At 31.9% G+C, this 17255-nt stretch overlaps 2 protein-coding genes and 1 long non-coding RNA gene across 7 annotated transcripts in view; all 3 read left to right on the plus strand.

The window, feature by feature from the left end:
• Nucleotides 1-1481: 1481 nt before the first annotated feature.
• Nucleotides 1482-2472, plus strand: LOC126697413 (uncharacterized). The gene is made up of 2 exons (XR_007646197.1): nt 1482-1905; nt 2119-2472. It is a non-coding gene; the product is annotated as an uncharacterized LOC126697413 (long non-coding RNA).
• A 4237-nt stretch (nt 2473-6709) lies between these two features.
• The window catches only part of LOC126697403 (uncharacterized), a 60845-nt gene continuing 50299 nt past the window's right edge, over nt 6710-17255 (plus strand). For 2 of the 5 annotated variants that reach the window (XM_050394394.1, XM_050394396.1), the window contains exon 1: nt 6710-7515. Coding sequence is in view for 2 of the 5 variants with exons in the window: in XM_050394397.1 (XP_050250354.1) it covers nt 6907-7515; nt 8458-8559 (711 nt within the window). In the remaining 3 variants the exon portion in view is untranslated. Of the gene's footprint in view, nt 7516-8457; nt 8719-14184; nt 14815-17255 lie in introns of those variants that run through there. The other 3 variants (XM_050394397.1, XM_050394398.1, XM_050394395.1) reach the window with 3 other exon arrangements.
• On the plus strand, nt 12195-13620 carry LOC126697407 (uncharacterized). Its single transcript, XM_050394403.1, has 2 exons — nt 12195-13021; nt 13220-13620. Exons 1-2 carry the CDS (start codon nt 12419-12421, stop codon nt 13289-13291), a joined length of 675 nt encoding a protein of 224 aa, XP_050250360.1. The 5' UTR covers nt 12195-12418; the 3' UTR covers nt 13292-13620.

Below are 17255 nucleotides of genomic sequence, written 5' to 3' on the forward strand. Positions count from 1 at the left end.
CTCTAATAATACAGCTGTACACTTCTTAATCTTCTCACGTGCTTGCTGTCCCACGTGCCAATCACTTAAGCCAAGTGATGTCGTTTTGCCTTCATCTTTCCTTTCTTCTTTTTCTTGTGGACTCTGTCGTTTAGATCATCACTGCAGCTGTGTCGTTCTTCTTTCTTTGTCTTCATGCCTTCTTTCTCAATTGCATATTCAACAATTTCTTTTGTTGAACTTATATGGATGGCTTTTGTTGCCTAGTTTTTCTTCCTAGCAAAGACACATCCGACAATTTTTATTTGGCTTTTTTTTTTTTTTTTGATATGTATCATACAATGTTTGTTACCCAGCAAATTTATATTATATATAGTAATAAAGAAAAAAATATAAATTTATATGTATGATGTGTTAATTTTATATTATTTAATGAGTACAAATAAACCTATTTTTTACACATTATATAATAAGGGTATAATAGCCAATTTATATAAACTATATTTTCTATCCTCCCATTTTTCTCATCAACCAAATAAAAGAGTTTTCCACCCTCTTACTTTTCTAACCCTCCATCCAAGCACACAAAGGAAAACTAAGGGTATGTTTAATAATTATTTTTTCTATTATTTTCTGTTTTAAAAAACAATTTTTTATTTTTGACACTAAAAAAATTGTTTGGCAACTCAAAATGGATAGAAAATAAAAACTGTTCTCAAAACTCAATTTGTGAAGAAAACTCAAAACATGCAAAAGACAATTTTTAGTTTTTAATTTTCAAAAATCAATGAAAACACGCATTTAATTTAATAAATTTGTCTCATTTAATGAATTAACATTAGAGTTCAAATCCTAGTAGTAACAATATATTTTAGTATTATCTATTTTTTTTTCAAAAAACTATTTTTTTAATTTCAACTAACCAAACATGTTTTTTATTTAAAAAATACAAGAAAATTGTTTTTTCTTTATATTCCCAAAAACAAGTTTTTGAAAATAGAAAACAAAAATTGTTACTAGACATAATCTAAATCTTTTATATTTCCCTACTTTTTTACCATTCCAACCAAACAGACTCTTAAAAAAATTCATCAAACAAATCAGAAAATTATTCCATGTGATGAGAAAATCAAACACAAAAGGAAAGCAACAGCTATGAGAAGTCGATCAAGGCAAAAATAATTATTAGCATTCAAAAAATGCAACCATGCCATTCTGAATTAATTTTTCATTTATTCAATCTATGAAAGGTTTGTGAAGTCCATTTCACACAACTAGCTCTTCTTTTCGTTTCTTTTCTTTTCTGGGGCTTAATAATTGACATGCCCATCTCACTAACAATTCACACTAGCTTATGATTTGATGTTTATGACCTATGCAAGCTTCGTAAATTCTTTGAACATTAATTAACAGCGGTATGCCGGTATCTACTATCTACTAATTAGTTATAACTAGGACTTATTGCATAGACATTTTGCATGAGAATTTATTCACCCTCTGAATAAAGAAAATGAAAACGCAAATTTTCATTGAAAAAAAGAGCCAGAGAGATATCGGAATTTTTTTTAGAGAGAGAAAAAAATCGGGTCAACCAGTTGGGTCACCCGAATCCAACCCGCAACTAACCCGACTGTGAGACCCGACCCCTGGAATTGAACAAACTCAGACCCACCCAAAACATGTCGGATCAGATCGGGTTGGTCGGGTCCCTGCTTAGCCCTAATTAAAGCTACTTCTAAGAATGGTAATCTAAGCAACAAGTGTATAAACTGTCCAGATGATCATGCTGAATGTATCTCACTTGTCCAAAAAAACTTCGTGGTGAAACCGTTGTCCACAACTTCTCTTACTACACCGCTTAACAAGCTCAATATCAAGGAAATAGGGACTTTTGAGGAGAAAGTGGTCGATTTCGGCAGGGATGAGGTGTGTCAGTCATTCTTCGCTTTCTGTGAATGACTAGAAGTTTATTTATTTCTTATTTTACTTTTTATTCCTTCATTATTTATGTTGGAAAAAAAAAGGTTTCAAAATAAGCTCGTTTAAACTGAGGGTGATCAGGGTACTAATTGTGGCTGTACCCTATACGAGTGCTAATTCTTGTTACTGATTTTGCTCCTTTATCTGGTTTGTTGCTAGGTTTTGAAACTGCTCAAAGCTTCTCTGCTGACAAAGAGTATTCTCACTGATGTCTTCCTCCCTGTTTTGAAAGAGGAAGTTAATTGCCAACAGGAGGTAGAAGGGAAATTTTAATATGTAAGTGCACGAATTTTGTGGGATTGTCAAGAAGTGTTTTTTGTTTCAAATATGTCATAAATGTTACTTTGTTAGTCAAAACTGGTGTGGCAATGTAGAGGGAACCATGCTTGCTCTTCTCTTAAATTTTTTTTTTTCCTTTTTTGGGCTGTTGTGGGAGAGGGAGTGCTCTGTGTTTCAAGACATGACATGTAAGCACGTAAGTTTCTATTAATTATCTCCGGATAGATGTATGTATTATGTAAGTTTCTATTAATTATATATATATATATATATATATATGTTTGGCCAAGAAATATATCATGATATTTCTAATATGGATATCTATGATTCAAATCATCTTACTTCCAAATATCCAGTTACATAAAAAAAAAAGAAAAAAGAAAGATCTCTTAAAAAAAATTAGAGTGGCCTTTGAACATTTACTTCGAACCAATTATTCCTTGGAGGAGGCCACCTGACCAAGTCTACAATTGGCTTGCTGGCATTATGTCATATCTACTTTGAGTAAGCTCCTTTGCTCTTCGAACCAAAGTCAGAAGACCTTGTTCTTTTGCACCTTACGCACGTCATTTCGTTTCTTCCGCAGAATCCACAAGATGGTGTGGAAATATTTCGTATTCTGATATTGGGCATTATCAATCCACTAATCCAACAAATCATTAAGCTCCAACTCAAATATTGACAAGCAATCAAAAACCAACTTGTTAGCGTTTCACACCCTGCGAGCATATATAGGGGCGTTTTTCTATTCAATTCATGTTATTACTTATTTATGCTTTGAAACACATGAAGAATTGGTTATTATTATTTTTAATTCCTAACACATCCACTGGATTTATAAGGTTCCAATTAAATGAATTGAACTTAACTTCTTTTTTTTTGAGGGAGAATTGAACCTGACTTCAATTGAATGAATTCCAATTACAATATTCAGCTCAATCAATTTATTGTAGGGGTCCAAACAGTATTTTATAAAGCTTGATATCACAACTTCTTAAAAGGAAGAACAAGAAGCATTTTATTCAGCCAAAAAAGGTAGCAATCCATTTAGGTTATGCGGATACTTACGAAATACATGATACAAAGGGCTTGTTCATATCCTGAGAGGGGAAAAGGGTACGTGCTGCTTAATTAAATTCTTTACCAAATCTTTAAAAAAAAAAAAGGAAAAAAGAAAAGAAAAGAAAAGATGCTTCTTATTTTTGTTTTTTGTTTTATCAATAAAGCAAAGCAAAGAAGTTTCAGAATTTGCAAAAGTCTTCTATTGCTGGGCTAATTAAAAAGTACATAATAGATAAAGCTATGTCCCCTAAAGAAAAGTTATGAAGGGTTACGTACGGATTAAATTATTTTTACAAAAAGAAGAAAAAGCGTGACCCATGACCTCCATCTATGGCCGTCAATGAACTGTTGTTACATGGGAAAAGCCAAATTTTAGGGACACAATATTAAAGTGACAAGTAGTCAATTATATTTTGACACGTAGAATAGTTATGACAAAAATTATATCAAAGCTGGAACGAGAAGTTAACATAGAGACTGAATTTCTAGGTGCAAAAGTTGTGTAGAATCCAAAATGTTGTTATTCGTTGCAAAGAAGTTTTAAATCTCAGCCTAATTGCCTGAAGATGACTGAGGGCATAACGCAACTAAACTGCCTCCCCCACTCCCTCTTTTTTGAAGCCAATGTGCATAATATATAACTTTCTTGAAACTCAAGGTATATATATATATATATATATTTTTTTTTTTTTTTTGTCTTTGGAAAAATATTCGTTGGTCTTGAATCTATTTTAATTGATGTGATTTTTTTTACACGGTCTTTAAAAATTTCATAGAGATCAACCTGCAATCTTTAATTATATATATATTTTTAAATTTTTTTCCCTTTTAGGTTTATGTTTTGTTTTCTTTTGTTGGAAATGGAAAATTATTGTTGTGTTCGATGATTCATGTTGTTATTTTTTTCAAAAGATTTCTATATCTTGGAAGATTTGTATCTGTACCAAGCTTTAGGGATAGGTGTTAACACATTTGACAAATGTGCTTTATGTTTATGATCATTTTATGTGTTTTCAATTGAAAATTTCTGTTGTGTTTTCTAGTTTTAAAAAGTTAAGGAATTCACCGTCTACTTTTATTTATTTATTTAATAATGATGGTTGGAAGGAATCTGAAATTTAGATGTATCATTTGAAAATATTAGGAAGTGTCAACTAATTGAGTTACATGGCTCCTTGTGAACCCATGTGTACTAGATGATTACCATTTGGTCACATCTTGTTGAGTCCAGGTGTCGCTTTAGTTCTTCTAAGTTGTATTTGATTTTAATGTTCAAAGATTTCATTTAGAAGGGTAGTCTTTCAGTTCATACCAATTATAATCTGTAGCATCAATAAAGAGATGATCTCTATTTTTTAAAGAAAATGTGTTTTCAATTTTCATTGGATAAATATTTACCATCTTATGTTCAGGGATGAAACCATTATTCAAGAAGTTTTAAAAGCTTATATTCAATTCGAGGTAATATGAATTCTAAGACTTTCATTTGATAAAGATATATCATTGATTATATCCTGAGACGGAACCAAGAATATGACTTTAGGGGTCAAAGTATTAACCCAAGAAATTTTAAGAGTTTATGGGTCCGTTTGGATATAGCTTATTTTGCTGAAAATTGAAACTGAAAACACTGTAGCAAAATAATTTTTAAATATGTGAATAGTGCCGTGGGACCCATTTTAAATATATATATATTTTTTTCTGAATAAAGTGGTTGTGGGTTCCATGAATAGTGCGTGAACAGTGCACTTTGTCTCTTGCACAGTGAATCCATGTGCAAACGCAGACGCACAATAAGCCCGATCCAAACGGGCACTATATTCTTGTTCGAGGTAATATGAATTCTAAGCTTTTTCTTCAATTTAAGTATTACCTCAAACTGGATTCTAGGCTTGTGTTTTAAGCCTTATATGTAATTATCAAAGGAAGAACAAGAAGCATTTTATTCAGCCAAAAAAGGAAGCAATCCATTTAGGTGAATCGGATACTTAAGAAATACATAATACAAAAAGGCTTGTTCATATCCTGAGAGGGGAAAAGGGTATATGCTGATTAATTAAAAAGTACATAATAGATAAAGCTATGTCCACTAAAGAAATTAAAGTTATAAATTAAGGGTTACGTACGGATTAAATTCTTTTTACAAAAAGAAGAAAAAGCATAACCAAGTCCTTGATCTATGGCCGACAATTAACTGTTGTTAGAGCATCTACAGCAGTAGAGCTAATAATTTAGCTTTTTAGCTCCACCAAAAGTTACTTTATCTATTTTACCTACACATATGCTGCAGCAGTGGATCTATTTTAGCTTTCAACACAATAAAATAATATAAACATCACAATAAAATAATATAACTACTACAATAAAATAATCCATCTCACTACAATAAAATAATATATTCACAACACACAATTATCACAGCCACACACTTCACCAGCAACAACCTTCATGTGACCACCACCAACACAGCCACAACCATAACCCAACACAGCCCACGGCAAGGAAAAAAAAAAAAAAATCAAACCACCACCAACATAGCCCACGGCAACCATAACCACAGCTACCAAACCACCACCAACACAGCCACCAAACCGCCATTTCAACCACAATCCACAATCACAACCAAACCCAACAAAAAAAAAAAAAAAACCAAACACTCAAAAACCCAGAAACCCAGAATTCCCGCCGTCGCCGATCATGGGTCCGGGTTCGTGGCGCGCTTGAGTTCGATGGGTCCGTGAACCCACAAACCCATGAACCCAAAGATATTGACTGAGCATAGAGCTTCGATGGGTCCATGGCGCGCTTGAGTTCGATGAAGGCGAGATGGGTCAGCAGCGTGGGACGGCAACTGGGCGACGACGATGAAGATCGATGGTGAAGATCGACGATGATGAAGATCGATGATGAAGATCGGCGACGGCGAAGCAGAGATTAGATGAGGGAGAGAAAAAAAAAATGAGAAGGAAAGAGGAAGAAAGAAGAGAAGCCGAAGAGAGAGAGAGAGAATAGAAAGAAAAAGGAAAAAATATTTTTTTAATAAAAGAAGAGAGAGAAATTTAATAAAATAATATTTTTTTCTTTTAGATGTTATGAACAGTGCACATCTATTTATAGATGTGCACTGTAGCAATGAAGCTAAATTTTTTAGATTTAGCTCCACTGCTGCAGCAAGGTTTTTGTGTTTGTGGAGCTAAATTTTAGCATTATAGCATTATAGCTACACTGCTGCAAATGCTCTTACATGGGAAAAGCCAAATTTTAGGTACACCATATCAAAAATTTTAAGATTATATAAAATTCTATAATTTGTGACTCAAAATTATTATGTATCGAATTGTAAGCGGTAGGAATAAAATAGTGGGTCCATATGAAAGTGACAAGTAACCAATTATAAATTTTGTGTTATTAAAATTACTCGTACAAAATTCCTCCAAGTCTCATAATTTTTAATTTTCACACAATAAATCATATCAGCAATTTGCAAAATATTATAGGTCTGCCAAGCAAACGACTATGCATAAACTGTCCAGGCCGATCACAGACTCACATTGATACGCATAAAACTTCTAAGCTAGCTAGACAGAGTCCGTGGCAGCAGTGAACATGGTGAGTTTGAAACTCGTGATTAGCACAGAAAAAAGCAAAGTGCTATATGCTGAAGCGGGCAAGGAGTTCGTGGACTTCCTCTTTAACATTCTGGCCCTGCCGGTCGGGACTTTCATTCCACTTCTCAATCAAGAAATGGAGGGCAGCTTGGGAAACATTTACGATAGCATTCAAAATATAAGTCCCACTTACCTCAAACCAAACGTGAAAGACTCTCTCCTGACGCCCAAAGTATACATCTCTGGTGATACTGGAGGGCTTCTCCAATTGCCAAACGTTATAAAGTCAACACACAGGAAATTGTATGGGTGTAGTAGTAGCTGCTTCTCCATGTCCGATGATTCCGAAACAATCTGTTGGATCCATAGAAGATTCACCGATTCTGTGTTAAAATATAGAGGCACACCAAGCTCAAACAATCCATACTTCTCCAGGGGTCAAACTGATGGAGGGTACGTGGAAGAGTTGGTTACGTACATGGTGATGGATGATCTGGCTGTGGAACCATTGTCCAGTACATCTTCTATTATCAGTCTTCTTGACAAGTTTAATGTCAAAAATATGGGAACTCTTGAGGAGAAAGTGGTTGAATTGGGCATGGATGAGGTATGTCACCCATTCTTTAGCTATTTGAGCATGACTTCTATTTACATCTTTTATTACTGTCTGTTATTTCATTTTCAAAATTTTTGCAAAAGTAAATTTTAAAATCGAAAAAAAAAAAACACATAACATCCCATGATCATTAGTGGAGCTAGAACACAGAAAGTGAAATAAAGAATTTGTATTCAGGTTCTTACAACTATTTCCATTTGAATTGCATTTATCCCATAGAATAAATTAATATTGCAAATCTAAATTTGTGTTCAAGCCACATCATTTAATATGCGAAATAAACTTGTTCTATTTTAAATAAAATAAAATGGAAAAAAAAAACTTGTATTTAATAAGTGATCTTATGATTGGTGTATAATAAAAATAAAAATTGACCATTTTTTGGGGAAAAAAAATCCATTTTTATAAAATAATTTTCTAACTTTGCTAACAAAAGAAAATTTATGAAAAAGAAATAGCAAGATGATTCAATTACTCTTTTATTTATTTTTATATCAAAATTCCTTTAGTCATTGATAGTACATGAAAAAAATTTATTATAAAAATATTAAATATGATGACACATTTATTTTTATAAAATTTGTGTAATATGTTTTTAGTGTTAATTAATTTTTTAATTTATTTATAGATATTATTATTTTTTTAAAAAAACTCAAACTTCTTTCAATTACTTGGGTAAATAAAGATTGTCCTATGCAATCCATGCATAATCCTACCATAATTATCTCATTTTATTGGATAGACCGACCCGTCAAATACCAAGAAAGGGTCATAGGTTTTATAACCCGTGATAATACAAGCTAGTTTGACCCGTACCCATCCAAATCAACCTGTTTACTAGGTCTATTCCAGATGCCTTATTGCAAAAATGTCTCTTTTACTTGCTACATATAATAACTAACAGCTTAGCTACTTTTTTTGGTTTATTGCAAGGGTGTGAAATTGCTTCAGACTTCACTACTATCGAAGAGTGTTCTCACTGATGTCTTCCTCCTCCCAATGTTAGAACTTGAAACAGAGAAATCAAGGCATTGATGCAGAAGTAGAATGATGGCACTGTTACATCTTATTGGTGTTTTCATTTCTAAATGAAGAAGTCTGTGGGATTGCTAAGATTTTTTTTGTTGCAAATATGTTTTAAATGTAGTTAAATTTGGTGTGGCAATGTATGTCCAATGATGGGCGTTCTCTCTCTCTCTGGGTTTGGTTAGTTATTAGTATTATGCCAAAATGAGATGAAAGTATGTAAGATTTGTTATTAAAATAATCTGAAATTGCTTTAGATGATAACCAAAAAGAAAAAAAGATAAAATCAACTGAAATGGCTTTGTATCTCCGGGTTCTAGTGACAGCCAAGGTTTTTATTTTATTATATATATATATATATATATATATATTGAGTAAAAAAAAAAAAAGGTTTAAGAAGTTGCAAACCTCCTCAATTACTTGCCTAGCTAATTAAAAATTTATATAGACGAAGCTTTTCCGTAGATTATTGCTTTCTTTGCTTTTTGACTAATATAGGTTATAATTAAGATTCGTAGTGGTAAATTTCTTTTTCACAAAAGAAGGAAAAGCAGATCAAATAGATTAGTTACAATTAGAACTTGAGCATTTCCATCTGCTTATCCAAAAAAGAAAAAAAGAAAAAAAAAGCATTTTAGCTCACCAAACATATAAACCTTATACACAAAAACTAATTGACGTTTTAGACCTATTATAAAGAGTAAATATTATGGAGCGGATACTTTTAGTTGAAATTTTGTTGTATCTATATTGTAGTAATGTCTAAAAATTATTAAAGGGATTCATAATGAATATTAATGAGATGTAAAGTTGATCTTTAATTAAGATAATATAATGAGCTTGGATTTTATAGGTAGTTGGATTTTCGTACCCTAAGAAAGTTACTAAAGGACAGGTGCATGAATAAATTTTTATTTACTAAGATAATATAATGAGCTTGGATTTTATAGGTGGTTGGATTTTCATACCCTAAGAAAGTTACTAAAGGATAGGTGCATGAATAAATTTTTATTTACCAAAGAAAAAAGCAATGAAAATATTGGTTTTTTTTTAGTTAAAAAATAAAAAGGTTTCAAAAGTTGCAAAACTCCTCAATTATTGCTTTCTTTGCTTTTTGACTAAGAAAGGTTATAATTTTGTAGTGGTAAATTTCTTTTTCACAAAAGAAGGAAAATCAAATCATATTAGAACTTGCTTAAATCCGTGGTAAGTGGCCGACACTGAACCGTCATTTTTCCAACTACTGACAAAATTTTTTTAATAATAATTTTGATAACTCTAGCTAGTCAAAAGAAGAAAAAAAATATTGATAATGCCTCCGATACCAAATTTTACTTGGCAAGATTTATTCTTTTTTACTTTTGGCAAGATTTCTCTATTAGTAATAATAGAGAAAAAGAACAATGACATAGACACAAAAAATTTTACAATATCTTTCATAATAGTTGAGTTGACAACTTTTTATTAGTTTTTATATGGACCCAACATTAATATAATTATATATCTACCATTGTCAATTTGACACATCAACCAAGTATGGAATCTCTTTCTCAAAAAAGAAACCAAGTATGGAATCTTTTGTCAAACTTTTTGTTCCATAAACTTCCTCAAAAATGATAGATACTTGAGTGTGAATTGTGTCCACCACAGTTTATGGCCAATCATTTTAACAATTATAATATTTATTGTGAAAAAGTTATATGTACAACATTACTTTTTTTTTTTCTTTAAGCCTAAAACGCAAAGCACACTCGTTAAGTTTTATAAGAATTCATTTCAGTTTTTTAAGTTTGAAGTTCATTCAATTAAGGTTTCTCTCACATTAAATTTTTATTTACCAAAAGAAAAAAAGCAATGAAAATATTTGTTTTTTTTTTTTTAGTTAAAAAATAAAAAGGTTTCAAAAGTTGCAAAACTCCTCAATTATTGCTTTCTTTGCTTTTTGACTAAGAAAGGTTATAATTTTGTAGTGGTAAATTTCTTTTTCACAAAAGAAGGAAAATCAAATCATATCAGAACTTGCTTAAATCCGTGGTAAGTGGCCGACAATGAACTGTCATTTTTCCAACTACTGATAAAATTTTTTTAATAATAAATTTGATAATTCTAGCTAGTCAAAAGAAGAAAAAAAATATTGATAATGCCTCGGATACCAAATTTCACTTGGCAAGATTTATTCTTTTTTACTTTTGGCAAGATTTCTCTATTAGTAATAATAGAGATAAAGAGCAATGATATAGACACAAAAAATTTTATAATATCTTTCATAATAGTTGAGTTGACAACTTTTTATTAGTTTTTATATGGACCCAACATTAATATAATTATATATCTACCATTGTCAATTTGACACATCAACCAAGTATGGAATCTTTTGTCAAACTTTTTGTTCCATAAACTTCCTCAAGAGAAGAAATGATAGATACTTGAGTGTGAATTGTGTCCACCACAGTTTATGGTCAATCGTTTTAACAATTATAATATTTATTGTGAAAAAGTTATATGTACAACATTACTTTTTTTTTCTTTAAGCCTAAAACGCAAAGCGCACTCATTAAGTTTTATAAGAATTCATTTCGGTTTTTTAAGTTTGAAGTTCATTCAATTAAGGTTTCTCTCTCATTAAATTTTTATTTACCAAAAGAAAAAAGCAATGAAAATATTTGTTTTTTTTTTTAGTTAAAAAATAAAAAGGTTTCAAAAGTTGCAAAACTCCTCAATTATTGCTTTCTTTGCTTTTTGACTAAGAAAAGTTATAATTTCGTAGTGGTAAATTTCTTTTTCACAAAAGAAGGAAAATCAAATCATATCAGAACCTGCATAAATTCGTAATAAGTGGCTGACAATGAACCGTCATTTTTCCAACCACTGACAAAAATTTTTTAATAACAAATTTGATAATTCTAGCTAGTCAAAAGAAGAAAAAAAATATTGATAATGCCTCGGATACCAAATTTTACTTGGTAAGATTTATTCTTCTTTACTTTTGTCAAGATTTCTCTATTAGTAATAATAGAAAAAAAAAAGCAATGATATAGACACAAAAAATTTTACAATATCTTCCATAATAGTTGTGTTGACAACTTTTTATTAGTATTTATATGGACCCAACATTAATATAATTATATATCTACCATTGTCAATTTGACACATCAACCAAGTATGGAATCTTTTGTCAAACTTTTTGTTCCATAAACTTCCACAAGAGAAGAAATGATAGATACTTGAGTGTGAATTGTGTCTGCCACAGTTTATGGTCAATCATTTTAACAATTTTAATATTTATTGTGAAAAAGTTTTATGTACAACATTACTTTTTTTTTTTTTTTTTCTTTAAGCCTAAAATGCAAAGCACACTCATTAAGTTTTATAAGAATTCATTTTGGTTTTTCAAGTTTGAAGTTCATTCAATTAAGGTTTCTCTCTCAACTTTGGTTAAAATTTAAAATAAAAATTTGGAAAATATTTTTCAATCATTAATTGGATATTTTAAATTTAAAAAATTTGAGAAAAAAATTAAAAATTTGGAAAATTAACCTCAACATTTAATAGAAATTGACGGAAATGCATTATTTAAATAAACTTGAAACTTAGAGACTCGAAATGAATTTAGTGAAACTTAGAAACATAGTTTTGTATTTTAGCCTTATTTTTATTTTCACAACATGATAACGTCTTTACAATAGTTGATATTGTGATGTAAGAGTTATGTTGCTCCATTAATAAAAACTCAAATTAATCCTTCTGAAAAAAAAAGTTTGAATCATAGATCTAAGCAACCAGTTTATAAACTGTCCCGACGATCGTGCTGATTGTATATTGCTTGCCCCAAAAAAGTTCTAGAGAAACCAAGCTAGACATTTCATCCATGGGATCTGCTACGTCCAAAGTGAGTTTGAAACTTATGATAGAACCAAAAGGCGGCGGCAGAGTGCTTTATGCCGAAGCCGGCAAGGAATTTGTGGATTTCCTCTTTTACATTCTTGCCCTGCCGGTCGGAACTTTCATTCCGCTTCTCAATCAAGAAATGGTGGGCAGCTTGGGAAACATTTACGACAGCATTGCAAATTTAAGTACTACTTACCTTCGACCAAACGTGAACAAGGACTCTCTTCTCAAGCCCAAAGCATACTTCTCCAGTGGTACAGCAGGATTTCCTCTCCAATTGCCAAACGTTGAATCATCCAGGAAATTGTATAAGTGCTGCCTAAACGTGTTTGAGAGGAAAGCAATCTGTGGGTGCGGGTCTCCTATGAGCCAAGAGTCAAAATATATAGGCCCACCAAGCGCAAACAATCCCTACTCAAGTAATGTGGGAGATTATGTGAAAGGAGAGGTTACATACATGGTGATGGATGATCTGGCAGTGAAACCATTGTCCACAACTTCTCTTGCCACAGTGCTTAACAAGTTCAATGTCAAGGATACAGGGGTTCTTCAAGAGAAAGTGGTCGATTTGGGCGTGGATGAGGTGTGTGTCAGTCACATTCTTTGTTTTCTGTGCATGACTAGAATTTTATTTCTTTTCTTCTTTTATATTTTTGTCCTGAAAAATATTGCTAAATATGCTCGTTTAAACAGAGATTGAGGGTACTAATTGATTGTGGCTATACGATTGCTAATTCTTGTAATTGCCTTTAATTTTCTCCTTTATCTGGTTTGTCGCTAGGTTCTGAAATTGCTCAAAGCTTCTCTGCTTTCAAAGAGTGTTCTCACTGATGTCTTCCTCCCCGTTTTTTAAGAGGAAGTTGATTCTCCAAAAATAAGGAAAGTGGAATGTTTTGTCACTGCACCTCCAAGAGCAAGTTTTTTTATTTGAGAAGAACTTCCAAGAGGAAGTTAATTGGCTATAAGGCAAGTTAAAATTTAAATAGCAAGGAGGTGTTTTAGTTTCAAATATATATGTTATAAATATTACTATGTTAGTCAAAACTGGTTTGGCAATGTAAAGGGAAACATGCTTGCTCTTCTTAATTTTTTTTCTTTTTCTGAGTGCTCAATGTTTCAAGAGATGAGATATAAGTATATATGTAAGTTGCTACTAATTAATTATCTCCGGATGTTGCTTGTTGTCGCTGAGTTGTGATGACCTCCCAAGTTCGGTCCTGAGGATGACTGATAAATTGAGGCAAACTTGTTTGAGCCAAGTGCTAACGCCAACATTACCAATGTCCATACAAATGCCTATCAAACTTAAAAGTGTTGCAAAATCTGCCTAATTATTTAATTCTTGCCTTAGTGCTTATATAACAAACCTTTCCTGGAACTCAACTTTGGCTTTTCCATTAAAAAACACATTTTAATTAAAAAATATAACATAAAACGGATCAAAAGGCTAGGGTTTACGGAAGCATACTCACGCAGGAATTACTCTTGTTCCAAAGGGGTTTACTAGCAAAATTTATTCAAAATTTCAAATCATATAATTTTACTTTTCCATCTTCTCTACGAAATAGGTAGAAAATCAAAACATATTCTATAATTTTTACATTTTTTTATGCTCTCACTTTTCTATCCTTCCAAGTCTCAACCAAACCAACCTTTGAAATACTAGTTTATTATGACTCAAATGGATACTTTAGGATGCGAATACGTGTTTTTTCATCTTATTAATCAAACCCTTTTGGATTTCAGAGTTGCTGAAGTTTTCACTAGGTCAATCATGGCAGTAACCAATATGAGTTTGAAACTTCTAATAGACACAGAAAGCCATAGAGTGCTTTTTGCTGAAACAGACGAGGAATTCATCGACTTCCTCTATCACATTCTCTGCTTTCCACTCGGAACTATTATTCCTCTTCTCAAAAAGCAAGGAACGGTGGGCAGCTTTGGAAACATTTACGATAGCATTGAAAATTTATGTACCAAACGTGAGCAAAGAGACTCTTGAAGCACAAAAGTACACGTCTCTGGTGGTACTGGTGAGGCGCCTTTCCTATTGCCAAACATTGAACCATCGACATCCAAGACATTGTGTAGGCGTTCTAGAATCTATAACTATAGTTGTTACTCATATGTGGTTGATGACTCCAACACAAAGTGTCCTTCGTGTTAGGCTTCTATGAGAAAGAAGGTAAGCGCAACGAATACGGGCTCCTCTCTGGTGGTGGAGGGTACGTGAAAGGAGTGGTTACATACATGATTATGGATGATTTGGAGGTGAAACCCATGTCCACTATATCTAGTATCACTCTGCTTAACAAGCTTAATGTCAAGCATATAGGGGCTCTAGAGGAGCAAGTGGTGGAATTGGGCATGGATGAGGTATGATGGTCATTACTTCATTTCTTTAATTTCTTTCTTTCTTTCTTTCTGTGCATATTCTAAATCTTACATAGTAGATTAAACAAATGTGTACAACACTATACTTATTTGTTTAGTTTACGATGTAAATCTTACATTGCTGGTACAATGTTAATAAAATTTTTTCTTTTATTTATTTAATGGAAATGGATTTTTGGAAAACAATTACATTTTATCCATGTTTTTTTTTTTGGTGTGAAATTGCTCAAGGCTTCTCTACAGTCGAAGTGTGTCCTGACTGATGTCTTCCTCCCGTAGTTGTAACAAGAAGTCAACATAGAGATTTAGTGTGTGTTTGGATAGAACTTATTTTGCTGAAACTGAAAACTGAAAACTGAAAACACTGTAGCAAAATAAATTTTAAATGTGTGAATAGTGCTGTGGGACCCATTTTTAATGAAAAAATTGATAAAAAATGAAATTTGTGGGTCCGTGAACAGTACATATATGCACTGTTCACTGCAGAAAGTCAATATTTGCGGTTACTGTTCAATGAACAGTAACCGCAAAACGCGTGAAAACCAAAACGCGTGAAAACCAAAAAAAAAAAAAAAAAAAAAAAAGGAACAAAACGCAGCTTCAAACGCAGAAGCTGAATACAAACAGACCCTTAATTTATTGGGGGCAAGAGTTGTGTGGAATTTGCCAAAACGTTGGTTATTCTGTTGGAAAGAAGTTTTAGATCTCTGTTATATCTGGTGTTGCATAATACTCCTATTTATCTTGAAACTCTTTTTTTTTTTTTCCCTGGAAAAATGTTTGTTGGTCTTGAATCTGTTTTAGTCCTGAAATTTAAAAAGTTCTCTCTTAATAAAAAAAAAATATGTATTGAATTTTTTTCTTCATTCTCCTTCGCATTAGATTCAGGAATGGAATCAAGAATTTGACTTTGGGAGCCAAAACGTTACTGATTATTACTTGGCCTTTATTATGGATTATCACAAAAAAAAAAAAAAAAAAAAATCAAACACGTGGCATACCATGATAGATGATAAAGGATTATGTTCTGCCTTATCAATTGTAGTAACATCATGTTTACATGTATCACACATTTGAAAATTGAAGACTTGTAAGTTGTAACAACTTCATCACCAAAGATACGATCTGATTATCAGGAACAATTTAACTTATCAAACTAAGGATAAGGATAGACTTCTACAGATTTTGAATTCATACTGGTTTGATGAATGAGATCATTAGAATCCTCAACATGTTTAAACCTACCCTCCATCTTTATCTCTTATTTTTCCTTTGTGTGCCTCTGCTTCACAGTGACTCGACTCCAAATCTCCTGTGAGTATCTCATGTGATCCACATCAAAGTCTTATAAAAATAGATTAATCCATGAATTTTTTGTGAATGAACCGACTGATGCTTTATGGCTTTCATATACAACAATTATCATGCTTTCTCTTCCTTCATACTTAAAATAGGGAAAAAAAAAAATAATGCCATATATTTTTACATAATTTTACATGACCTGATGTAAATGAATTTTAGACTTAATTGGTCAAAATGTAATTTATTTATTTATTCGTACAATGATCCTATTGATGGGTATCATTATGATACCATTTTAGAAAAAATTTATTGCCATTTTTATAATTAAAATATGTTTTAAATCTATGCACCTATATGGACACTTAAAATGACATAAATTTTGTCAGTACTTACTATAGGGTGAATTGTAAACGGTAAAAGTATGATGGTGAATCCATGTGGGATCCATATGAGAACACACATTTATCATTCACATCTCAACACATAATAAATTGTAGCAAATTGTGACATTTTATATGTGCTAGCATTACCCATGCATCCATCCAATTTTCCCTTTGCCTAACCCGTCTAAGTTCGACTCCTACAGCCAGCAATCATTCATTGGAATCTACAAAAATTAATTTTAAGTCTTATTTCTAAGCGTCTTGCCTGAGGCTAATATAAGTTAGCTTTTTTTTTTTTTTTTTTTTTTAGGAAAAAATAATATAAGTTAGCTAACCCTTATTTTCGTATATCCAAAAAAAAAAAAAAAAAAAAAAAAATGATGGGATTGCTCTTATGGCTTAACAGACACCATTATGCATTAAAAGTTGTGCTCTTTTAACTTTTCTTCTTTTTTTTTTCTTTATCGTGCATGCTCTGACGTATTAGCGGGGCCCTCTCCCACTCTAGCGCGGATTAGGGTCCGGTGGGTGCATATCACCTACTTTCTCTCACAAAATTTTTTCGCTTTTTACTTTTTTTTTTTTACTTTTAATTTTTCTCTTAACATTTTTTTAATTAATAGTTGAGATTGAACTGTTGAGTAATTGCATACTGCATCTGATTTCAATACCACTGGCACAAAAGCTTTCCCGTCTGTTTGTGATTTTATTGTGGACTAGCTTTATTGGCCTCTATAA

Source organism: Quercus robur, chromosome 8 (genome assembly GCF_932294415.1).
Source record: "Quercus robur chromosome 8, dhQueRobu3.1, whole genome shotgun sequence".
NCBI classification, from domain to species: domain Eukaryota; kingdom Viridiplantae; phylum Streptophyta; class Magnoliopsida; order Fagales; family Fagaceae; genus Quercus; species Quercus robur.

Bases quoted from the DNA above. Each gene is read 5' to 3' on its own strand.
- LOC126697407 (XM_050394403.1), top strand. From the start codon at position 12,419: ATGGGATCTGCTACGTCCAAAGTGAGTTTGAAACTTATGATAGAACCA. The intron at 13,022-13,219 runs GTGTGTGTCAGT...GTTTGTCGCTAG, and splicing joins TCGATTTGGGCGTGGATGAG to GTTCTGAAATTGCTCAAAGC.